This window comes from Macaca nemestrina, chromosome X, assembly GCF_043159975.1.
Source record: "Macaca nemestrina isolate mMacNem1 chromosome X, mMacNem.hap1, whole genome shotgun sequence".
NCBI classification, from domain to species: domain Eukaryota; kingdom Metazoa; phylum Chordata; class Mammalia; order Primates; family Cercopithecidae; genus Macaca; species Macaca nemestrina.
Genome location: NC_092145.1, coordinates 113,257,445 through 113,282,917, shown reverse-complemented (window position 1 = coordinate 113,282,917; position 25,473 = coordinate 113,257,445). Strand labels below are relative to the sequence as shown.

Below are 25,473 nucleotides of genomic sequence, written 5' to 3'. Positions count from 1 at the left end.
ATTTATGTGAAGAGCATAAAAAGCTTTCATTTTCATAAATAGAAATACAAGTCTTATGTATTCTTTTTTAAAGTAATCCCTAGGTACTTCAGTCACTTTCATTATCTTTTTCTTTTTCTCGAGACTTGGTCTTGCTCTGTCACCCAAGCTGGAGTGCAGTGGTGACCTCCACAGGCTCAGGTGATCTTCCTACCTCAGCCTTCCAAGTAGCTAGGACTGTAGGCACTTGCCACCACACCCAGCTAATTTTTTGTTGAGACGGAGTTTGCCATGTTGCCAAGGCTGATCTTGAACTCCTGAGCTCCAGCAATCCACCCACCTTGGCCTCCCAAAGTTCTGGGATTACAGGCCATTATCTTATTTTTTGAAAAATATTTTTCATGCTGGTATTTGCTGGGGTAGAGGAAAGCTGTTGATTTCTGTAAGTTACCCCTGCTGTATGCCCTTGTTATTTCTAATACTTCATTGTTGATTCTGATGTTCTTTCTAAGTAGTTGGTCATATTGTATGCAAATCTATCCTGTCACTTATTTATTTTTCTTCATTTATAGCATTGTCCAGGACTTTTAGTACTATATTAAATAGTATAAGTGATTCTGGGTGCACAAATTAAGATTTACTTTGGCTAGTTGTGGCAGAAAATCCAAAGAATAATGGCTTAGACAAGATAGTTTACTTTTCTTTCCTACAAAGGCAGTCTGCAGAAGAGCAATTAATCTAGGGCTGACAGGCAGCCCCTTCTGTGTAGCCATCCTCAGCACATGGCAGTTGAGACAGTAGGAAGAAGGGGGAGGAATGAAAGGGAATGTGTCTAAAGTTTCTCCATTAAGTATGATGCATGCAGTAAGTTTTTAGAATGTATCCTTTAATAAATCAAGAAAATTATCTGATGTTCGTTTGCTAAGATTGACCATAAATAAGTATTAAACTTCAAAATCCTGTGCTTTTTTTCTCCCCTTGTCCATTAATTTCATAAATTGTGGCCTGGCATGGTGGTGGATCACAGCACTTTGGGAGGCCAAGGTGGGTGGATCGCTTCAGGCCAGGAGTTCAAGACCAGCCTGGCCAACATGGTGAAATCTCATTTCTACTAAAAATACAAAAATCAGCCAGGCGTGGTGATGCATGCCTGTAACCCCAGCTACTGGGGAGACTGAGACATGAGAATCGCTTGAACCTGGGAGGTGGAGGTTGCAGTAAGCTGAGATCGTGCCACTGCACTCCATCCTGGGCAACAGCGAGATTCCATATCAAAAAAATAAATAAAAATTTCATAAATTGCATTAAATTGTATCCTTGGCATTCTTGAGCTATACCCCACTTGATCATGGTATGTATGTTTATGTTTATGACTTCTTACTTTGAAAATATCTCAAATTTACAGAAAGGTTGCAAGAAGAAGTATAATGAATTCCCATATATCCTCTAGTCAGAATTACTTTTTGTAAGTATTTTGCCACATTTGCTCTATCACTCTATATCCTTTTTTTTTTTTTTTTTTTGAGACAGAATCTCACTCTTTCGCCCAGGCTGGAGTGCAATGGCGTGATCTTGGCTCACTGCAACCTCCACCTCCCGGGTTCAAGTGATTCTCCTGCCTCAGCCTCCCAAGTAGCTGGGATTACAGGCGCCCGCCACTACGCTTGGCTAATTTTTGTATTTTTAGTAGAGACGAGGTTTCACCATGTTGGTCAGGTTGGTCTCGATCTCCTGACCTCAGGTGATCTGCCTGCCTCAGCCTCCCAAAGTGCTGGAATTACAGGCGTGAGCTGCCGCACCTGGCCCACCCTATAGCGCTGTATCTTTACATAGACACACACACACATGCACACACAATTTTTTTTTTAATCGTTTGAGTTGGTGGCAGACATGCCTTTTTTTTTTTTTTTTTGAGTCAGAGTTTCACTCTTGTTGCCCAGGCTGGAGTGCAATGGTGCAATCTCGGCCCACTGCAACCTCTGCCTCCTGGGTTCAAGCAATTCTCCTGCCTCAGTCTCCCAAGTAGCTGAGATTACAGGCATGCACCACCACGCCCGGCTAATTTTGTATTTTTAGTAGAGACAGAGTTTTTCCATGTTGCCCAGGCTGGTCTCAAACTCCCGACTTCAGGTGATCCGCCCGCCTCAGCCTCCCAAAGTGTTGGAATTACAGGCGTGAGCCACCGCGTCCAGTCTGACATGACCTTTTAAGTCTGGCAGCATGTATGTCCTAAGAACAAAGGTGTTCTCTTCCATAACCACAATATACTTATCAATATCAGGACATTTAACAATTATATAGTACTTTTATCGTATATAAAGCCCATATTCAGATGTTATCACTCTTCTCAGTAATGTCCTTTATAGCGGTTTTCCCCAACCCAGGATCCTGTCCAAGATCATGTATTGCATTGAGCTCCTTGTCTCCTTTAATCTGAAACAGTTATTCTATCTTTGTCTTTTATGACCTTGTCATTTTTTTTTCCTGAACCTATGGATTATATTGAAAGCATGTTTTAAGGTTAGTTGTTTTGTAGAATGTCTCTCAGTTTGGATTTTTTTATGCTTACTCATGAGTTTTTGGCAGAAATGTTAGTGATTTATGTATATTTTTAAAACCTTGTTAGATTTTATTAGCTGTTGTATCATCTAGGATATCTACACCTGTATTTATCAGTGAAGTAGTCCAATAATTTTATTTTCAGTATTTATCTGGCATTGGAATCAAGGTAGCCTTATGACATGAGTTGGGCAGCCTTTGTTATTCTCTCTTTATTGGAGAAACTTGTAGAAGAATTATCTGTACCTTGAAAAACTTGGTAGAACTTACCTTTAAAAGCATCTGGAGGCTGGGCGCAGTGGGCCAAGGCAGTTGGATCACTTGAACCCAGGAGTTTGAAACCATCCTGGGCAACATGGCAAAACTCTGTCTCTACAAAAAATACAAAAATTAACTGGGCATGGTGGCAGGTGCCTATAGTTCTAGCTACTCAGGAGGCTGAGGCAGGAGGATCACCTGAGCCTGTGAGGTTGAGGCTGTGGTAAGCCGTGATCATGCCACTGCACTCCAGCCTCAGTGACAGAGTGAGACCCTGTCTCAAAAAATGTAAAATCATCTGATGAGCTGGTTTTTGATTACCATTTCATCTCTTCTGCCAATTTTAGCATTTTATATTTTCTAGAAATACTCATTTTGTGAAGATCCTCATATATGACGATTCAGTCCAGCATCCTAGAAATGCTTTATAAAAGGGGTATGCCTTTGGAAGGTGTTTGTTCAGAGTGCTCTGGTGGCCAATTAAAAGTATTCCTTTCTATCCAAATATGTTCCCTTCCTGAGTTTAGATAGCAAGAGTTCAATACCTGAATTTATTTAGTTTGGATATTGGATGTCAAGAGAGTTCAGGATAATTTCATCTGAAAATTTATAAATTTATTCGTATCTGTTCAGTTCTTGATTTTTTTTTTTCCTTTTTTTTGTTTTTGTTTTTGGAGATAGTCTCACTCTGTCTTCCAGGCTGGAGTGCAGTGGCATGATCTTGGCTCACTGCAACCTCTGCTTTCCAGGCTCAAGGGATTCTTGTGCCTCAGCCTCCTCAGTAGCAGGAATTACAGGCGCCCACCACCACGCCCGGCTAATTTTTGTATTTTAGTAGTGACAGAGTTTCACCATGTTTGCCAGGCTGGTCTCGAACTCCCTACCTCAGGTGATCCACTCGCCTCAGCCTCCTGAAGTGCTGGGATTACAGGCGTGAGCCACTGTGCTGGCCCCAGTTCTTGAATTTTGATGACTACAGTTCAAATCGATTGTATCAAGAACCTTAAAACTACTCATACCACTAACAGTGATTTCTTCTCCAGGCATTTACTGTAAGGAAACAATTTGGGGCCAGGTGCTGTGGCTCACGCCTGTAATCCCAGCACTTTGGGAGGCGGAGGCAGGTGAATCATGAGGTCAGGAGTTTGAGACCACCCTGGCCAACATGGTGAAACCCCATCTCTACTAAAAATATAAAAAATTAGCTGGGCGTGGTGGTGGGCGCCTGTAATCACAGCTACTCGGGAGGCTGAGGCAGGAGAATTGCTTGAACCCAGGAGGTGGAGGTTGCAGTAAGCTGAGATCGTGCCACTGCACTCTAGCCTGGGCGACAGAGTGAGACTCCATCTCAAGAAAAAAGGAAACAATTTGGGTTCCAAGCTGAGTTCATTGGAACAGTGACTTCATTTTGTTCACAGCAGTATCCCTATCACCTAGAACAGTACTTATCGTATAGCAAATGTTGGGTTAATATTTCTTGAATGAATACATGAACAAGTAATTGTTTAAAAAAATGGAAATCCACATTTTTTTAAAGAGACAGTGTCCAGTGGTGTGATCATAGCTCACTGCATCCTCCAGTTCCTGGGTTCAAGCCGTCCCTCCTGCCTCAGCTTCCCCAGTAGCTGGAACTACAGGTGTGTGCCATAACATCTGGCTTTAATTTTTTCTGTGGGGTCTCGCCGTGTTTCCCAAGCTGGTCTCAAACTCCTGGGCTCAAGTGATCCTCTGCCTCAGTCTCCAGAGTATCTGGGATTGCATGTGTGGGCTACTGTGTCTGGCTGTTCACATTTTTGAGCACTATTTGCTTGTGAAAAGGTATAATGAAGTGGTAGTTTTCATTTTTACTGTGTCTCATGTTTTGTATATTTTTGTTTCATCAACTAAGATGCACTGTAACATATCTGAAATCTGGATATATTATCAATGGTTTGTCATAGTTTTGTTAGCCATACATTGTCTTTTAGTGGTGCCTAAAATAATGGTACAGTTGTGAGGTGATCTTAGAGTTGATGAAGCATAGTATGCAGGTAGGCCTAATGGAGGAAGATGGTACTATAAAAGCAAGAAGTATTTTTTTTTTCGTAATGACCGAACGCTGTTCTGTGGATGACCTACCCTTTCCTTTAAACACGATTCTCTCACTTCTAACTCCAAACTTGCTCAACTAATCCTTAAAAATAAACTTGAGGTGGAATTTGAAAAAAAAAAAAAAAAAAAGGAAATCAACCAAAATGTTTGGAAACATGTTTAATGGATATTTGCCACATTTGTTACTTATCTTTATGGTGTTTTCCATATTTTAGTGTGAAATTTCAAGCATGTAGCAAAGTTTAAAGAATTTTACAATGAACACCATATATACCCATCCACTAGATTCTTTTTTTTTCCTCTTCTTTTTTTTTTTTTTTGAGATGAAGTTTCACTCTTACTGCCCAGGCTGGAGTGCAATGGCACAATCTCACCTCACAGCAACTTCCACCTCCCGGGTTCAAGTGATTCTCCTGCCTCAGCCTCCCAAGTTGCTAGGATTACAGGCATGCGCCACCACACTTGGCTAATTTTGTATTTTTAGTAGAGACGGGGTTTCTCCATGTTGGTCAGGCTGGTCTCAAACTCCTGACCTCAGGTGATCCGCCTGCCTCGGCCTCCCAAAGTGCTGGGATTACAGGCGTGAGCCACCATGCCCGGCCCACTAGATTCTACTATGAACGTTTTACCATACTTGCTTTATTACATATTTATTTCTAAGTTTCTCGTATTTTTTACACTCTATAGAGATTTATAATTTTTACAAAGCCAGATTTATTCATTTTCCTTTTATGACTGCTGGGATGTGGCTTGCTGAGGAAGACCTACCCCACTCTTTAAAAGATACATTTTTTTCTTATGATTTCTTTCTAATATTTATTTTCTTTTTTTTAAAGTTCAACTTTTATTATAGATTAAAGGATGCACATACAGGTTTTGTTTTGTTTTGTTTTGTTTTTTTAACTCAGTGAAGAAGTCTGCACAGCAGGAATCAGGTGGGATGGCCCTTTTCCCCAACGCTGGACTATTTGATGTTCTCTTCCATCTTCCCTCAACCCTCATTTAGATCATGACGTCAGAAAATCAGGTTAAAAGTTAAGAAAAAGAATAGTCAGATCATTGGGGATTCTCAGTAGTAGCAGTGCCGTTGGGAGCTGCTAGCCCAGCGGGTATGCCCCATGCCACCCCTCTGGATCTTGGCTCCATGGCTACTGGGAGGAGGTCTTGTTGGCCAGGGAGGCCACGCAGTGCTGCTAGAAGCTGGGCGACATGCTAGCAGTGCAGCCAAGTCTTGGGTGCGGCAGCTTGGAGGTACCACCTGCATAGGCGTTGGCCTTCCAGGGTGCGTCCTGGCCCATCATGCTGCTGCAGCAGCCGGGGCTGGCGCTGCATGTCTGCTCGCCTGCTAGGCTGCCCACCGGCTTAGCCAGGAGCTTGCTGTGCCTCAGCAGGGCCACATCCCCCATGGCTGCTGTGGCTGTGCTCTGGTCTTGCAAAATGGTGGTGATGTGGTTCCGGAGGTCTTTGAAGAACTCGCTCACACCCTTGTAGCCTGTGAAGGCGCTGATGTCGATGACGGCATGCTGCCCCATCTGGTTGTTGATGATGATGTCGGTGCCGAGCAGCAATATTCCCAGCACCTGCCACAGGGCCTGGGGGAGTTCCCAGATGATCTTTTTGCTCGGCTGCTCTTGAACAGACCAGACCCCTCAATCTTGTCCACCTCCGTCAGGACCAATGATGACTCCGGCTTTGACTCCTCGTGGCTATTGAGGAAGATGGATTCGCGGTCACATTGTGTCCGTGGAGTTCTTGAGCAAGGGTCTCTGGACCACAGTGTAGGACTCGCCGACCATGAACACCTTGTACAGAACGGTGTTGTGGTTGATGAAATTCTAGACCACACAGGGTGACTGGATGCCGTTCAGGCTCTCCTGATTGAATGCAATAGCCATCTTGTGAGAGTTGGTGCTGTGAGCCAGTCTGGTTTTGCAAATAAACAGGAAAGCCAGGCCATTCTTCTCCAGTAGCCACATGGTGTCATCCCCGCACAGGCCCCTCCATGAAGGGCAGTGAGTAGATCCTGCTATCTTCCATGTAGACCTCAATCTTCCAGATGAGCTTGCAGGACTTGGAGCGGTCAAGCAGGGTTCTGATGGCAGGGGAGGAGTCCAGGACGATGGTTTCAGGGTGGGCATCGATGTACTCCTGAAACCTGTGCACCAGCTCCAGGGACTGGCTGTCATTCTGGTCGGCTTCAAGGATGACACTGGTCAACTTGTGAATGATGAATTCCAGGGGTCCCTGTTCCTCAGTTGGCGGCTGGCTGAGGTTCAGCTGCATGACTTCTTTTTTTTTATTTTTTATTTTTTTGAGATGAGGCTCACTCTGTCGCCCAGGCTGAAGTGCAGTGGCGTGATCTCGGCTCCTTGTAACCTCTGCCCCCTGGGTTCAAGCGATTCTCCTCCCTCAGCCTCCCGAGTAGCTGGGATTACAGGCGCTTGCCACTGGGCATGGCTAATTTTTCTATTTTTAGTAGAGACAGAGTTTCACCATGTTGGCCAGGCTGGTCTCGAACTCTCGACCTCAGGTGATCCACCCGCCTCGGCCTCCCAAAGTGCTGGGATTATAGGCGTGAGCCGCCGCTCCTGGCCTCAGCTGCACTTCTGTCCCTCGCTTCCTGCACAGCTCCGCCAAGGCCTGGAAATTGAGCTTCTTGATTTTCTTCTCACGCAGCCAGTAGCCAACTTTCTTCCCTTTCAGAAAGGTCTGCCATCTTCCTCCTTGGGCAAGGAGCCTGGGTCCTGAGGAAATCGCCCATAAGCCGAGTCTGTTGGCCAGTGAGCACTGGGAGTATGCGGGTACCCCCTGGTGGCAGGGATGTGGAAAGGGCTGGGGTGTGGGATTAGGGCCACCTGGTGTCACATTCTCTACCATCCCCCTCCCCGCCCCTGCCCCAGGCCGGGGTGGCCCTGACCCCCGGCTGGAGCTCGCGGCCCACATACAGGTGGTGGTTGTTCTTTTTTTCATATGCAGTTTCACTCTGTCGCCCAGGCTGGAGTGCAGTAGGGCGATCGGCTCACTGTAACCTCTGCCTCCCTGGTTCAAGCAATTCTTGTCCCTCAACCTGCACAGTAGCTGGGACTACAGGTGTGCACCACCACACCCAGCTAATTTTGGTATTTTTTAGTAGAGACAGTTTCACCATGTTGCCCAGGCTGGTCTCAAACTCCTGACCTCAATGATCCTGCCCCCTCGGCCTCCCAAAGTGCTAGGATTACAGGCATGAGCCACCGCACCTGACCCGTACAGGTTTTTTACATGAGTAAATTGCGTGACACTGAAGCCTGAGGCCCTGTTGATCCCATCACTCAAGCAGTAAGCTTAGTTCCCAACAGATGGTCCTTCAGCCCATGCCCACCTTCCCACCTTCCCGGTCTAGTGATCCCCAATGTCTGATGTTCCAATATTTACATTCATGTACATTCAACATTTAACTCCCATTTGTAAGTGAGAACATGCAGTACTTGGTTTTCTGTTTTTGTGGTAGGTGGCTTAGGATAACAACCTCCTGCTCCATCCATATGACTGTGACAGACATGATTTTGTCTTTTTTATGGCTGCATAGTATTCCATGGTGTATATGTACCACATTTTTCTTTATCTTTTCCAGTATTGATTGGCATTCAGGCAGATTCCATGTCCTTGCTGTTGTGAATAGTGCTGCAACGGCCAGGCGCAGTGGCCCATGCTAGTAATCTCAGCACTTTGGGAGGCCAAGGTGGGCGGATCACCTGAGGTTGGTAGTTCAAGACCAGCCTGACCAACATGGAGAAATGCCATCTCTACTAAAAATACAAAATTAGCCAGGCGTTGTGGCGTGTGCCTGTAATCACAGCTACTTGGAAGGCTGAGGCAGGAGAACCTTTTGAACCAGGAGGTGGAGGTTGCAGTAAGCCAAGATTGCACCATGGCACTCCAACCTGGGCAACAAGAGCGAAACTCCGTCTCAAAAGAAAAAGAAAAGAAAAAAAGTGCCGCATTGAACATATGGGTGCATGTGATAGAATGAATTATTTTCCTTTGGGTATATACCCAGTAGCAAGATTACTGGGTCGAATAGCCAAAGCAATCCTAAGCAAAAAGAACAAAGCCAGAGGCATCACATTGTCCAACTTCAAACTATTCTATAAGGCTACAGTAATCAAAATAGCATGGTCCTGTGCAAAAACAGACACATAAACCAGTGGAACAGAGTAGAGAATGCAGAAATAAACCCGCACACATAGAACCATCTGATCTTTGACAAAATCAACAAAAGTAAGCAAGAGGGAAAGGACTCCCTGTTCAATAAGTGGTGCTGGGATAGGTGGCTAGCCATATTCAGAAGAATGAAACCGGACCCTTACCTCTCACCATATACAAAAATTAAGATAGATTAAAGATTTAAGGCCGGGCGCGGTGGCTCAAGCCTGTAATCCCAGCACTTTGGGAGGCCGAGACGGGCGGATCACGAGGTCAGGAGATCGAGACCATCCTGGTTAACACGGTGAAACCCCGTCTCTACTAAAAAATACAAAAAACTAGCCGGGCGAGGTGGCGGGCGCCTGTAGTCCCAGCTACTCGGGAGGCTGAGGCAGGAGAATGGCGTGAACCCGGGAGGCGGAGCTTGCAGTGAGCTGAGATCCAGCCACTGCACTCCAGCCTGGGTGACAGAGCGAGACTCCGTCTCAAAAAAAAAAAAAAAAAAAAAGATTTAAATGTAAGACTTCAGACTATAAAAGTCCTAGAAGGCCAGGTGCGGTGACTCATGCCTGTAATCCCAGCACTTTGGGAGGCTGAGAGTTCAAGACAAGCCTAACCAACATGGAGAAATCTTGTCTCTACTAAAAATACAGAATTAGCCAGGCATGGTGGTGCATGCCTGTAATCCCAGCTGCTTGGGAGGCTCAGGCAGGAGAATCACTTGAACCTGGGAATCACTTGAACCTGCGGTGAGCCAAGATTGCACCATTGCACTTCAGCCTGGGCAACAAGAGTGAAACTCTGCCTAAAAAAAAAAAAAAATCCTAGAAGAAAACCTAAGAAATGCCCTTCTTGATACAGGGTTTGACAAAGAATTTATGGCTAAGCCCCCAAAAGCAGTTGCAACAAAACCAAAAATTGACAAGTTGGACCTAATTAAAGAGCTTCTGCACAACAACAGAAACTACCAACAGAGTAAATGGACAGCCTAGAGAATGGGAGAAAACGTTCACAAACTACGCATCTGAAAAAGGTCTAATATCTAGAATCTACAAGGAAGTTAAATCAACAAGCAAAAAGCAAAAGTTCCAGTTAAAAAATGGGCAAAGAACATGAACAGATACTTCTCAAAGGATAACATACAGGTGGACAACAAACATGAAAAAATGCTTATCATCACTAATCATCAGAGAAATGCAAATCAAAACCACAATGAGACACCATCTCATTCCAGTCAGATGACAATTATTAAAAAGTAAAAAAAAAAAAAAATTGGTGAAGCTGCAAAGAAAAGAATGCTTATATACTATTGGTGGGAATGCAAACTAGTTCAGCCATGGGAGAAAGCAGTTTTGAGATTTTTTTTTTTTTTTTTTTTTTTTTTTTTTTTTGGAGAGAGAGATTTCTTTAATATTTTTATGGTTTCTATTTGGGGATTTAAGTTTTCACCCATCCAGAGTTTATCTGGCATAAGAAGTAAACAACTTTGTTTTCTTAGTAGGCAACACTTTTCTGTAAAGGATCAGATGGTAAATATTTTTGGCATTGCATTGCAAGACCATCTCTGTTGCAACTAAACTGAAAGCAGTCACGGACAATTTATGAATGAATGAATGAATATAGCTGTGTTCCAGTAAAACTTTATTTATTTAATTAATTTATTTTTTGAAACAGGATCTCGCTGTGTTGCCCTGACTGGCTGGAGTGCAGTGACGCGATCAGAGCTCACTGCAGCCTCTGTCTCCCTGGCTCAGGGGATTCTCCTACCTCAGCCTCACACACTGCTAATTTCTTTTTTTCTTTCTTTCTTCTTCTTCTTTTTTTTTTTTTTCTTTTCTTTTCTTTTTCTAGTAGAGATAAGGTCTGACTATTGTGTTACCCAGGCTGGGTCTGGAACTCAAGGGTTACTCCTGCCTTGGCCTTCCAAAGTACTGGGATTACATATGTGAGCCACTACACCTGGCCTTTACTAAAACTTTATTTAAGGAGACCGGATTTGGTCCACTGGCTATAGTTTGCTGATCCCTAGGCCAGATATTTATTGTAACTATTATTTATTGACTAATTCATTTTCCCCTTGTTAGTTTGAAATATAACCTTTGGCTTATACTGAACTTCCATGTGTGTTTTTGTATGCTGTAGATTCTATGTCACTGATCTGTCTATTCATGTTTTAATTCATTTACCTTTATGATGTTTTTTGTTTTTGTTTTTGTTTTTTTGAGAAAGAGAGAGAGACAGAGGGGTCTGGCTTTGTCACCCAGGTACAGTGGTGCGATCATGGCTCACTGCATCCTTGACCTCCTGGCCTCAAGTGATTCTCCTGCCTCAGCCTCCCAAGTAGCTGGGGATACAAACACACACCACCATGCCTAACTAATTTTTGTATTTTTTTGTAGATATGAGGTTTTGCTATGTCACCCAGGCTGGTCTTGAACTCCCGGGCTCAAGCGATCCGTCCACCTCATCCTCCCAAAGTGCTGGGATTAGGGGCATGACCCACTGCCCCTGGCTTATCCTTTGTTTTTTTATTTTGTTTGTTTGTTTGGAGACGGAGTCTCACTCTGTTGCCAGGCTGTAGTGCAATGGCGCGATCTCAGCTCACTGCAATCTTCGCTTCCTGGGTTCGAGAGATTCTCCTGCCTCAGCCTCCTGAGTAGCTGGGATTACAGGCACGCGCCACCACACCCAGCTAATTTTTGTATTTTTTGTAGAGACGGGGTTTCACCACGTTGGCCAGACTGGTCTCCATCTCCTGACCTCGTGATCCGCCCACCTTGGCCTCTCATAGTACTGAGATTACAGGCGTGAGTCGCTGCCCCCAGCCTATCCTTTGTTTTTTTAAACAGTGCTACAGTAACTTTTTTGTACATGTGCAAGTATATGTATACTTTAAATTCCCAGAAGTAGAACTGTGGGTCAAAGGGTATGTAGATTTTTAGTTTTGTCAGCTGTTGCAAAATTCTCCTCCATAAGTATTATTCCATTTTTAACTCCTACCAGCAATATGAAAGTGCCTGTTTTCCACACAGCCTTGCTGTTTGTTTTCAAACATTGGACTGTTGTAAATCTGTTAAAATAAAAATGTTCTATCAAATCTTCCTTACAGAAGAATTCTAAATAATAGTGATTATTGTATAGTACAATATAGTATTTAATAGTTATTATAAATAATAATTTTTATGTAATTCCAAATAATGTAGATACTCCCTCCAGGAGGTAGAACACAATTACCCTCCTTTTGACTGGGCTGGTCTTGGGAGACTCACCTCTAAAGAATAGAGTATGGAGGCCGGGCGCGGTGGCTTATGCCTTAATCCCAGCACTTTGGGAGGGCGAGGGGGGTGGTTTGTGAGGTCAGGAGATTGAGGCCAGCCTGGCCAACATGGTGAAACCCCATCTCTACTAAAAACGCAAAAATTGGCTGGGGGTGGTAGCGGGTGCCTGTAGTCCCAGCTACTCGGGAGACTGAAGCAGGAGAATTGCTTGAACCCGGGAGTCAGAGGTTGCAGTGAGCTGAGATGGTGCCACTGTACTCCAGCCTGGCAACAGAGCGAGACTCCATCTCAAAAAAAAGAAAAAAAAAAGAATAGAGTATGGAAAGAGAAATAGAGAAATTTTACAGGGAAGAAACCTGGCAGACACCACCTTAACTAGGTGATCATGGTTAACATCACCAGAGATAAGTCATGTTGTTATCATGTACTCTCTTTTGTGATATGATCAGAAGGGCATCTCACTATCTCCCTTCTGTTGTATGCTTCTCCAAAAAAAAAAAAAAAAAATCCATAATCTCAAGTCTAATCATCAGAACACATCAAACAAAACCAGTTAAAGGGCATTCTACAAAATACCTGGCCAGTGCTGTTCAAAACTGTTAAGGTTGTTAAAAACAAACAAGGACAGACTGATAAACCTTCACAGGCCAGAGGAGACTGAGGGAATGTGACAACTACATGTAATGTGATATTTAGGATTAAATCTTGGATCAGAAAAAGGGTATTAGCGAGAAAATTGGTGGAATCCTAATATAATCTGTAGTTTAGTTAATTCCTTAGTTTTGACAAATTTGCCCTAGTTTTGTTAATATTAGGGGAAGCTGGGTGAAGGGTATACAGGGATTCTTTGAACTTTTCTGTACATGTAAAATTATTTCAAAATAAGAAGTTTGACTTCATCAAAATTAGAAACTTTTGTTTATTTTTATTTGTTTTATAGCAATGAGGTTCCGCTATGTTGCCCAGGCTGGTCTCAAACTCTTGGGTTCATGTGATCCGCCCGTCTTGGCCTCCCAAAGTGCTGGGATTACAGGTGTGAGTCCACCATGCCTGGCCAAGATTAGAAACTTTTGGAAGTTTCTCTGAACCTATTCTAGTTCAGGGACTGCTAGTAACAACAACAAGAGATGAGAAACTTTTGTACTTCCAAAGACACTATCAAGAAAGTGAAAAGACAACCCACAATGGGAAAACATATTTGTAAATCATATACCTGGTAAGGGATTAACATCCAGAATATAAGAACTCTTACAACAACAAAATTACCCAATTTAAAAATGGGCAAAGGGTTCATGACCAGCCTGACCAACATGGTGAAACCCCTGTCTCTACTAAAAATACAAAACATCAGCCGGGTGTGGTGGCAGGCGCCTGTAATCACAGCTACTCGGGAAGCTGAACCTGGGAGGCGGAGGTTGCAGTGAGCTGAGATCATGCCACTGCACTCCAACCTGGGTGACAGAGTCGGACTCCATCTCAAAACAAAACAAAAAAAAAATGGGCAAAGGACTTGAATAGACATTTCTCCAATAAAGATATACAAATGGCCAGTAAGCACATGAAAAGATGCAAAATAACAAGTGTTGGTAAGGATGTGGGGAAATTGGAACCCTTGTGCAACACTGGGTTGTATGTAATGTAAAATGTAATGTAAAATGGTACAGCTGCTGTGGAAAACAGTTTGGCAGTTCCAGAAAAAGTTAAACATAGGATTACCATGTGATCCAGCAATTCCACTCCTAGGTACATACCCAAAAGAATTGAAAGAAATAATTCAAACAGATACTTGGACACCAGTATTCATAGCAGCATTATTCACAATGTCCAAAATAACAAAGGGGTGGAAGCAACCCATCTGTGTATAAAGAGATGAATGAACAAAATGTGATGTGTGCATACTACAGTAGAAGAGTATTATTCTGCCATACAAAGGAAGGAAATTCTAACATATTGCCTTGTGGATGAACCTTGAAAACATGCCAGGTGAAATAAGCTAGACACATAGGGACAAATATTATATGATTCCAGTTATATGAAGTACCTAGAATAGGCAAATTCATTGAGACAGAAAGTAGAATGGAGGCTGTGGGGTGGGGTGAGAATTGTTTAATTGGTACAAAGGTTTTGTTTGGGATGATGAAAAATTCCTGGAAAAGGTGATGATTGCATAACATTGTTAGTATACTTAATGCCACTGAATTAGATAATTAAGAATGGTTGGCTGGGCGCGGTGGCTCATGCCTGTAATCCCAGCACTTTGGGAGGCTGATACAGGTGGATCACCTGAGGTCAGGAGTTCGAGACCAGCCTGACCAATATGGAGAAACCCTGTCTCTACTAAAAATACAAAATTAGCCAGTGGTGGTGCAGGTCTGTAATCCCAGCTACTCGGGAGGCTGAGGCAGGAGAATCGCTTGAACCCGGGAGGTGGAGGTTGCGGTGAGCCGAGATTGCGCCATTGGACTCCAGCCTGGTCAACAAGAGTGAAACTTGTCTCAAACAAAAAAAAAAGTCTGGGCGCAGTGGCTCACACCTGTAATCCCAGCACTTTGGGAGGCCAAGGCAGGTGGATGACCTGAAGTCAGGTGTTCGAGACCAGCCTGGCCAACATGGTGAAACCCCATCTCTACTAAAAATACAAAAATTAGCTAGGCATGGTGGCACACACGTGTAGTCCCAGCTACTCGGGAGGTTGAGGCACAAGAATTGCTTGAGGCCAGGCACAGTGGCTCACGCCTGTAATCCCATTATTTTGGGAGGCCGAGGCAGGCGGATCACGAGGTCAGGAGTTCGAGACCAGCCTGACCAACGTAGTGAAACCCTGTCTCTACTGAAAATACAAAAATTATCCGGGCGTGGTGGTACACGCCTATAGTCCTAGCTACTCGGGAGGCCGAGGCTGCAATGAGCTGAGATTGTGCCACTGCACTCCAGCCTGGACAACAGAGCAAAACTCGTCACCAAAAAAAAAAAAAGAATCGCTTGAACCTGGGAGGCAGAGGTTGCAGCGAACCGAGATTGTGCCACTGCACTCCAGCCTGGGTGACAGAGCAAGACTCCATCTCAAAAAAAAATAAAATAAAATAAAAGGATGGTTAAATGGTAAATGTATATTTTACCACAATAAAAAAAAAATCTAGAAAAAATATACAGAAATTAAAATTTTAAGTTTATTTTAGGCCATGTGCAGTGGCTCACGTCTGTAATCTCAGCACTTTGGGAGACTGAGGCGAGAGGATCACTTTAGTCCAAAAGTTCAAGATCATGCTGGGCAACACAGTGAGATCCTGTATCTATAAAAAATTTGAAAATTAGCTGGATGTGGTGGTGCATTCCTGTAGTCCCAGCTAGTTGGGGCTGAGATGGGAGGATTGCTTAAGCCCAGGAGGTAGAGGCTACAGTAAGCTATAGTTGCACTACTGCACTCAGCCTGGGCAGCAGACCGAGACCTTGTCATAAGTAAAATAAAGTTTATTTTAAAACAGTCTATCCAATGTAGTTTTAATTATCATCTTTCTCTTGAGATGGAGTCTCACTCTGTCATTCAGGCTGGAGTGCAGTGGTACACTCATAGCTCACTGTAACCTAGAAGTCCTAGGCTCAAGCAGTCCTCTCGCCTCAGCCTCCTGAGTAGCTGGGACTATAGATGTGCACTACCATGCCCAACTAATACGTTGTGGTGGTGATTGATGGTGGTTTTGTAAAGACGGGATCTTGCTATGTTGTCCAGGCTGGTCTTGGCCTCAAGCGATCCATCCTCCCACTTTGGCCCTGCAAAGTGCTGGGATTACAGGATGAGCCATCTCACCTAGCAAAATTTTCATCTTTCATTGTAAGTGAGATAGAGCATGTTTTCAGATACACATAGTTTATATTTTTATCTGTGAATTCTGTTCACTTCCTTTCCCCGTAGTTTTTCCTAGTTTATTGTCTTTTGACTTGGTTAATGATGTTTTTTGTTTTTCTGTTTTTCTGTCCAAGCAAAAGTATTTTATTTTTATGTAGTTGAATTTAGTAATCTTTTCTTCTGTGGCTTCTGGATTTGGATTATAGGTTTCCCCATTTCAAGATTATAAAGAAATTATTCAATTATTCTATATTTTCTTCTTTTACTTTTATGATTTCATTTCTTTCTTTGTTTTTTTTTTTTTGTTTGTTTGTTTTAAAGACAGAGTCTTACTCTGTCATCCAGACTGGAGTTCAGTGGCTTGATCTTGGCTCACTGCCGCCTCTGCCTCCCGGGTTCAAGGGATTCTCCTGCCTCAGCCTCCCAAGTAGCTGGGATTACAGGCGCGTGTCACCACACCCGGCTAATTTTTGTATTTTTAGTAGAGATGGGGTTTCACCATGTTGGCCAGGCTGATCTCGAATTCCTGACCACAAGTGATCTGCCCACCTCAGCCTCCCAGAGTGCCGCCCACGCCTGGCCTGTGGTTTCATTTCTTATATTTAAATCTTTGATCTGTTTGAAATATATACTGGTATATATGTGAAATATAGTCATAATATCTTGCACATGTCTAGGTATTTAACCTTTTTGATGAATTGTACTTGGGACCTTTCTATTTTCTAAACAGTGGTTACATTAATTTGTACCCAGCATCCTTACTGATTTATTATTTATAACAGTTTTTTCAGTTGATTCTCTTAGGCTTTGCAGGTATATTCTCTTATCATTTACAAATAATGGTAATTTTACCTTCTTCTTTCCAGCTTTTAACCTTTTTTCTTCCTTCCCTGTTTAATTGTTTTAGCTAGTGTCTTTAGAATAATGTTAAGAATGCTGTTGATAACGGACATTCTCATGTTGTTCCCAACCAGAATTGGAATCCTGTTAGTATAGTAGCATTCTTCTATGTCATCTAGTTTTTTCTATTTTAAGTAAACATATATTGGTTGCTTTTAGAATGCTTTTTTAGTCATTATTTGTTCAAAATAATTGTTGAGCACCTACTGAGTGCTAGGGAATATGGCAGTGAGCCAAGGTCCCCTCATTTCCTGGAGCCCATATTCTAGTAATTTTTTAACTCATCAAAGAAACACAGATTAGGCCATGCACAGTGGTGGAGGCCTGTAATCCCAGCACTTTGAAGGCTGAGGTGGGTGGATCACTTAAGCCTAGGAATTTGAGACCAACCTGGCAATGTGGTAAAACCCCATCTCTACAAAAAATACAAAAATGAGCTGGGTGTGGTGGCACGTGCCTGTGGTCCCAGCTACTCAGGAGGCTGAGTTGGGAGGATGGCTTGAGTCTGGGAAGTTGAGGCTGCAGTGAGCCCTGATCATGCCACTGCCCTCCAGCCTGGGCACCAGTGCCAGATCCATTCTCAAAAAAAGAGAAAAGAAAAATGCAGATGAAATCAGCTTTGAGATAATTATTTTACAGTTATTGCGGTAGGAGAAATGTTAATGAAAGAGCTGCTAGTGTCGGCAAGGTGACAGTGAAGCAGGGGTAGGGGACGTGGTGCAAGACAGGGAGGAGGGCCCTCACCCTTGGGGATCCTGCAAACTGCATGGGACCTTGGTGAGCATTTTGGTGTTTGATCCTGAGACTGAGGGGGAACCACTGAAGGGACTGAGATGGGTTTGAGTGGCTTTGCCTTAGAGAGCACTCATATTTGGGATTTGGGATGTAGAGACTGAACTGGGGAGGTCCAGGTAGAAGTGAGGAGACCAGCCAGGCCACAACCAAGGTGCTCATGAGAGAAGCCAGCGGCATGGACCGGAGAGTGACATAGGACCAGAGAGAGGCGGGTTGCACTTCAGAGATGTGGAGTAGATATTTAGGAATCCCTGTTCAGGGGCAGGCCTGAGGGCTTCCAAAGAATAGAGGAGAGGGAGGGAAAATGAAAGTTTACAGGGGAGAAACCTGGCAGACACTGCCTTAACCAGACGACCAAGGTTAACATCACCAGAGCTAAGTCATGGTGGTAGCATGTACTTCCTTATCTGATAGGATCAGAAGGGCACCTCACTTCTGTTGTATGCTCCTCCAAAACAACGAAACCCTATAACCATGAGAACACGTCACCTGGGCCTCTTGCACCTTTTAGAAAGGGCAACCTTCTGATCCCTCCCCATCCTTCTTCCTCCACTAGTGGTGGTCGTGGTGACAGGACTGGGCGCTATGGAGCCACTGACCGCTCGCAGGATGATGGTGGGGAGAACCGCAGCCGAGACCACGACTACCGGGACATGGACTACCGTTCATATCCCCGCGAGTACGGCAGCCAGGAGGGCAAGCACGACTATGACGACTCATCTGAGGAGCAGAGTGCGGAGGTGAGGAGGGGCGAGCTGCGCCAGGCCTGACTGGGATGGGCTCCCGAGGGCCCTCTGTGTCTGGCTGCAGCACCGTGTGCAGGCGGCTCTCCACTCCCATGCCTTCAGACTGTGCTCGGTGGCTTTGCCTCACCTGGAGGGCCTGTTCCCACTCCCCTCTCTGAGGGCTCCTCTCCCAACCTGGGTCTCCCTGGCTTCCACATGCTTGGCTCTGTACTTCTGAGGGCCCCTGGCCACCACTCTTTCCTTCTCCCTGTTGTTCAGTTCGGGCCCATGGCTCACTGTGAACCCTATACTGCCCACTCCCAGCCAACTTGAGCACTTGAAGAGCCTCTTCCGTGGGACCCGGCGTCTGGGGTTGGGAGGACAACCAGGGGAATGCAGACTACCAAGCTGAGGAGCTCTGGGAGGCCAGCCATGGACATTCCCAGTGGTGACAGAGCCCCTAGACAGAAGGGAAGGATACTTCTGGAAAAGCCAGTGCCATGTTGGGTAGTTCACCCTAGCCTAAGGGATGAGGCATGATGTTTACACCATCAGGAGCCCCTACCCGAGGGGAACAAACAGGCTTGCCTTAGGGGAATCCCAGTTGGAGGGGCAGTCAGGGCCCTGGTCCACACGAGCAGGCAGCTCTCCTGTCCAGCAGACTGGGAAGGGTGTTCTTGCAAGCCCAGCCCTAGGGGGCAGGCTGTGAGCTGCCCACTGCCCTCTGGAGGGTCCAGGGCCAAAACTCCTTTGGTGGACTGCCTGGCTTCTCCAGTGGCAGCTGTCAAGCTGTGCCCAGACGTCTCCAGGAGCACTGGGCCCTGGCCAGGGTAAGAATGGAGCACTAAGTTATCTGGCGCTTCCCCACTGTGGGTAGGAGGGCTTTGGCCCGAGGCCTGGTCTGCTTAGTCCTGGAATAGATGAATGGGCAACAACCCAGAGCCCAGCAGCCATACCATTTTGAGCGTGGTGTGTGGTGGAGGACTGGCCAAGGCTGAGGATCAGGGACTGAGGAGGAAGTGTCTGCAGCCCTCACACCACCTCTACCAGCTCTTGCTGGCTGGCTCTGGCTGAGATCTGAAGCTGTTCTTATGCCCCTAGCTTAGTTGCAGGGTGGAACCATAGGAGACACACAGCCTTCGGTGGTACAGTGAGCAATTGAGCACACCCCCTGAGCTGGCCAGAGAGGAGGGGGAAATCAAGGGTGGGGTCTGGTGTGCTGACCCCAGGCCGTCTTGCCTCAAGGAGGTTTAAGCTATGTTTTGTCAGCTACCTTTGAGAGATCCCCCCCAACACCAATACTGCCACCTACCTCTCCCCACCCCCTGAAGGCAGTCCCCAAAAGGACCCCATGGAGAATTTCCAGCCCCAGAAGGATTGCAGGCCAGGGCCTGCCCACCCTGCCTGCCTGAGCCTTTAGCCGGAGCCCGCACATCCCTGGCTTTCAGAGCCTGCCCGCCTCACAGAGCCAGCGGCCAGCTCCTAGGCCTGCCCAGACTGACTGCCCGTCTGGTGTCACTCATCTCATTCTGTCGGCCAGGATTCCTACGAGGCCTCCCCGGGCTCCGAGACTCAGCGTAGGCGGCGGCGGCGGCACAGGCACAGCCCCACCGGCCCGCCAGGCTTCCCCCGAGACGGCGACTATCGGGACCAGGACTATCGGACCGAGCAAGGGGAGGAGGATGAGGAGGAGGAGGATGAGGAGGAGGAGGAGAAGGCCAGTAACATCGTCATGCTGAGGATGCTGCCACAGGCAGCCACTGAGGATGACGTACGTGCCCCCCATGGCCCCGGGCAGGAGGCCAGGCTGGGTCTCCTACAGGGCCCTCAACTTTTCCCCACCCCTCCCTCACCCGCAACCTCAGTGCCTTTCATCCCTTCTCCCCCTCCAGCTACTATCCCCCAGCACTGATCCGTCCTCTGTGGGCAGGTCCCATTGGCCCCCCGGTCTGGAGGGAGGAGTGTCAGAGAGGCCGGCTTGGCCAAGGGGCAGCGGCTGTGGGTATCCGGCAGTGGTGGGTTTGGGCGGGAGAAGAGCAGTCCTGCACATTCCACTGGTCGTCCAGCCATTTTGCATGTGTGCATCAAGGGCCAGATACTCACCGGGCCAGTGCTGGCTATTGCTGGTAGCAGAGATGACACTGGGGCCCTGCAACCATTGGGGGAGGGGTGGGATTTTCTGAAATTTCCTTCTCCTTTTTCCCCATCCTCTTTTGTCAGCAGCCTGGCCTGGCCTCAGAGCCTTGGGTGGCTGTTAACAGCCTCCCCGCCTGCCTCCCTTTCCTCGCGTTTCCTTTTCATACATACTTCTCATGACAGCCACACTGAAGCCCCATGAGGCCTACCAGAATAACTTCCAAGAATAGTCTCCCTGATCCTGGTCCTTCTTAGTCCACTCTGCCGCCCCTCACCCCCCACCCCCATGAATTCTCTGAAATTCCCTCACCCCCTAGCCCTCCTCTGAAATCTGCTAGCTGCTCATTTTGTAGCAGAGAAAATTCCACTTGTGTATTTGAGGGTTTCTAAGGTCTGGCCCACCTGCCCTGTCCAGGGTCAGACAGTAGCTGGTTACTGACATTTGTTGAGAATGTATCTCAGGATGGGCCATGTGTTAGGTGTGATTCAGTCCCCATGGCATCCCAACAGGGAAGGTACTGAGTGGGAATGTGACTTGCCTGAGGTCTTACAGCCAGTGAATGGTGGAGTGGAGCTGGAGTCTGAACCCAGGCAGCTGGACCCCAGAGCGCACTTTTTGCTGCTTCCTCAGCCTTCCCTGAGTTTGGAGTCCTGATAAGCTCTTCTGTGTGTTTTTCCTTTTCATCCTGTGTATGGGTGTGTGTAAGTCTAATCTCCTGTCTTGTTTAACCTGGTGGGGAAACTGAGGCCCAGAGACATGAAGACTCCTTCCCAAGAATGGTTGGCATAGGCTCCTGGTCCTCTGTGAGAGACCTCACTGGCCTAGAGACCCTGCCTCACCTGTTCCAAATCCTGAATTGCCTCTGCAGTCTCGCTCTGGCCTACTCCATCCAGGAAGCAATCCCCAGGACTATATCTTTTTGCTTTTTGTCTCCACCCTAAGTTATTGCTGCAGTCATGGTCTAGGGTACATGGCTGGGATTTGCTCAGACTCCTGTCCTCCCCAGTTTGGCATTTATGTCATGGATCTCTTTTGACGCAAGCTGCAGGTCAGCGGGGCAGGGGCGGGGGCGTGGGTTATCCCCTTGCCAAGGGCAAGAATTACTTCCCAGGTTTCCTTACTTCGTGGCTGCCACTGAGCCCTTTGTCAGATCACCCTGCCCACCGTTCTTAAATGGCTGGCTCACTTGCTTTCTTGTTCTCTGTGTCCCTGAGGGTCGTCCTGCTGCCATGCTTTACCTTGCTCTGTGCCCATTTCTTCATTTGATTCACTTTCTGCAAGTCTGGGGCTGAAAGTCAAGACTGTGAACTGGTGTGGGCCTAGGGCTGTTGTCACTCAGGGAAAAGCTGCGAAAGAGGCAGAGGAGACTGTGTGCACATCACGGATGACCCCTTGGGATCCAGAGGCCTCCAGCCAGCCTCAGGTACCCAGCGGCCCCATTGTGCTGAGCCTGCCCCACTCTGTATCTCCCCATATAGATCCGTGGCCAGCTGCAGTCCCACGGCGTGCAAGCACGGGAGGTTCGGCTGATGCGGAACAAATCTTCAGGTGAGCTTTTGTTCCCAGTGCCCTCCCCTTCCAGTGGCCAGCCTCAGCCTCGGAATCTCCCTCCTACCTCTGCCTTCTCCCCGACTCCCTCCACCACCTTCCTGCCACAGCTGGGAATGGGCAGTGTGGGGGGTGCCCTCTCTTCTCTCCCCTTCCCCACACTCTCCTCACAGCTCCAGCCAAAAGCCTCTTCAATGGGGCTGTCGGGGCAGGGGTGCAGCTCTGAGCTGAGCTGGGTGCTCCCCGGGGTCACGGCCAGGGCCAGGCTCCCAGGCATCTCCTCTCTGGGACTCTTGAGTATCTGAGATGGTAACCCCCTCCCATACACTCCCTTCCCTCTCCTTTCTTCTTCCTCTGCCCCTCACTTTCCCCTACATTTTTTGGTAACAGCCTCTGACCAGAAAGTAGCTCTGACGTGGTGGTCCCACGTGTGTGTCCCAAGGGGGAAGCAGGGGATGGCTCTTATCCAAGGACACATCCCAAGGAACAGCCAGGACTTCCTGGCCTCGCCTGTTCCCTCCCTCCCTCTTGCAGGCTGCTTGGAGCTGGCCTGAGGTTAGCAGGGTGGTGGTGGGGGGAGTTGTCTCTACAGGACCTCTGCCCAGGCTCCCCAAGGCAGGCACAGTGGGGCCTCACTCTGCCTGGGCTTCTCTCTCCATCTCTCAGTCTCTCCTCCCCACACCTCCATCTCTCTCTCTCTCTTTCTCTCTCTCTCTCCCTTTCTCCCTCTCTCTCTTTCTCTCTCTGCCCCCCCCACTTATATTATTCATTCCATCCTCCTATGCATCCTAACGGTTATTCTTTTGAACATTAAGCATGCCCCCCCCAAGCCCCTCTCATCCAAGCCCTCCCCGTGTATCTGCCTCTAAAGGACATGCTATCCTGAGGCCTCAACCCTGAATCCCTTTCCTAAGCCTGGAGTCTTGGTTGCATGTAGGTCTTGCTCTGCATCACCCCAACTACACCACACATGGACAGCTTCTGGGTCTCTCTCTCCCCAAGGTGTTACAGGTGCAGACCCCTCGATGGCCCTGGGCGCTTCTCCCAGGCACCCATTGATTCTTACCTCTAAGGTCCTCCTGGCCAATCCTGGCCACCATTCTCCTTTTGTCCAGGGGAACCTGGACTGTTTGTGGCTGTAGTCTCCACCCTGTGGCCCTGAGGTGGCTCCCTAGCGAGGCCCGCCTCCCCTGCGCTGCGGTGAGGCTGAGATGAGGTCGTGTCTTTAACCGCCCCTGGTTCTCAATGGGCCAAGAGCCTTCCTAGCCTCACAGAGCAGCCTGGCCCAGCTTCTCTTTTGCTCCTGTGATTCAACACCTGTTACAGGACCCCTCCTGGGTGCCCCTGGCCTCGAGCCGGGTCCGCCCTGGAGTTACGTATTGTGGCTTGTGTGGAGCCAGCAGCCTGCCCACCGTCCCCTACCTCCTTCTCTGGAGGCAGATCTCTCGTATTCTTTCCCTCCCGGCTGCTTCTCTCCGTCTCTGTCACCCCAGGCTGGCTCGGCAGGTCTGCCCGAGCCCCATCTCTTTCTCTCTTCCCAGTTGGTGTGTGTGTCTCTCCCACTACCGACCTCTGGTCTCTGTTTTTCTCCCTCCGCCTTCCCTGCCCCACCTGGCCATCTACCTTGCCCCCCACACCTGCTAGTCTTTCTCTCTCTGATTGCCTCTTTCTCTTTCTTCCTTTCTCCTCTTCCCCTTTCCCTCTCTCTGCCCCCGTCCTCTCCCCTCGGGTCCCGCCCCCGGGAACGCCGTGTGTCCAAAGCTGTTGACTAACCCACTGCGTCTGTATCTGAATGCTGTCTCCAGGTCAGAGCCGGGGCTTCGCCTTCGTCGAGTTTAGTCACTTGCAGGACGCTACACGATGGATGGAAGCCAATCAGGTTGCTTTGCCGCACTTGAACCCCCCCCCAAACAAATACTACTTTGTAATCGAGCGCTCCCCATCGCCTGATTCTTATGGACACAGTTCCCTGCCCTGTGGCCCTGTGTCCCATTCCCCCTGCCCCCTCTCTTCCCTTCCTGACCCTCACTATCTCCTCTTCCCATCTCTCGCTACCCCACTGGGCTTCCCATCCAGAGCCCACACTCACCACTGGCCCCTTCCTACCACCAGGCACTAGCGCTGCCCCTTCACCTCTCCCAGCTGACCGTTCAGAGAAACAGCTGCCAGGGTGGGTTCTTTCACCTAGCTTCCCACTCCCCCCGGGCGGGGGTGGGGGTGGGGCACCCCTCTCTGGGGTTAGCCAGAGCCAGGACCTCATTCTACCCTCAGGACCACTGGAAGTCCTGCCAGTGAGGAGCTTAGCTATTGGCACAGTCACTAGCAAGACTCATTTTGTCAGCCCCCTCCCTGCATGTGAATTTGGCCCTTTGATTTTCATGCAAGGGGACAGCACTGCTCTGTTGATCTCAAGTTCCTGTCGAGTATGATAGTTTTATCGACACCCTGGCCTCACTTCGCCGCCCCTACCCTTCCTATCACATCTCCACGCTCACAGGAGGTACTACCTCAGGCAGCTCCGTCTTCTCGGCAAGGACCCGTGCACAGTCAGCCCCCGGGGGAGCCTCTTCCCCAAGCCTGCCTCGGGATCCCAACTCAGCAGCTTTGGGACCTCCGAAACCCAAAGATCTGCCTGGACACCCACCCCTGCCCAGATCCCTGGTGTAGGGCACTGGAGAGAAGTTTCAGGGGAGGAAGGGGCAGAGGTGGTAGAATGGGGGATCCCGGCAGAGGCGGCCCTGAGGCCGTCTCCTCAGGGTCGGTAGGCTAGTGCCACGGGCCCAGGACCCAGCCATCCATGGGAAGACGGCCTCACGGCAGAAACTTCCATCTGTTCGAAATGGCTCTTTCTTTTTCCCCTTCTCCAGCACTAGCGCACCTGCGCTCTCTTTCTCTTTCTCTGCCCTCTCCCTCCCCCTCCCTGTCTCCCCTTACCCCCCAAGTGTAACCTGTGTAGTCCTGGCCCTGGGTGTGGCCTGGCAGTGTCAGGGCCGAGTGGGGGTTTCTCCCACTGTCCGGCAAGCGTCGGTCAGCCGAACACTGTGTGCCTGGTGGTGTGTGTTCACATGTGTGCGTGCGTGTGCCCGGCAGAGCAGCAAACAGCTGCGCCCGAGAGCTGTGGCGCTTTCCCTCCCTACTTCCCTTCTTCCCTCCATCCGCTCTCCGACCTCC

General features: G+C 47.8%; 1 protein-coding gene and 1 pseudogene across 8 annotated transcripts in view; one reads left to right on the top strand and one right to left on the bottom strand.

Moving 5' to 3' along the window:
* The window catches only part of LOC105463760 (RNA binding motif protein 10), a 41,558-nt gene that overhangs the window by 5,618 nt on the left and 10,467 nt on the right, over positions 1-25,473 (top strand). For 4 of the 8 annotated variants that reach the window (XM_011711060.2, XM_011711052.2, XM_011711040.2 and 1 more), the window contains exons 3-6: positions 18,449-18,632; positions 20,158-20,388; positions 22,233-22,302; positions 24,108-24,181. In XM_011711060.2, coding sequence (XP_011709362.1) covers positions 18,449-18,632; positions 20,158-20,388; positions 22,233-22,302; positions 24,108-24,181 — 559 coding nt within the window. The remainder of the gene's footprint in view (positions 1-18,448; positions 18,633-20,157; positions 20,389-22,232; positions 22,303-24,107; positions 24,182-25,473) is intronic. The other 4 variants (XM_011711091.2, XM_011711084.2, XM_011711074.2 and 1 more) reach the window with 1 other exon arrangement.
* On the bottom strand, positions 6,036-6,924 carry LOC105464078 (inositol-tetrakisphosphate 1-kinase pseudogene; annotated as a pseudogene).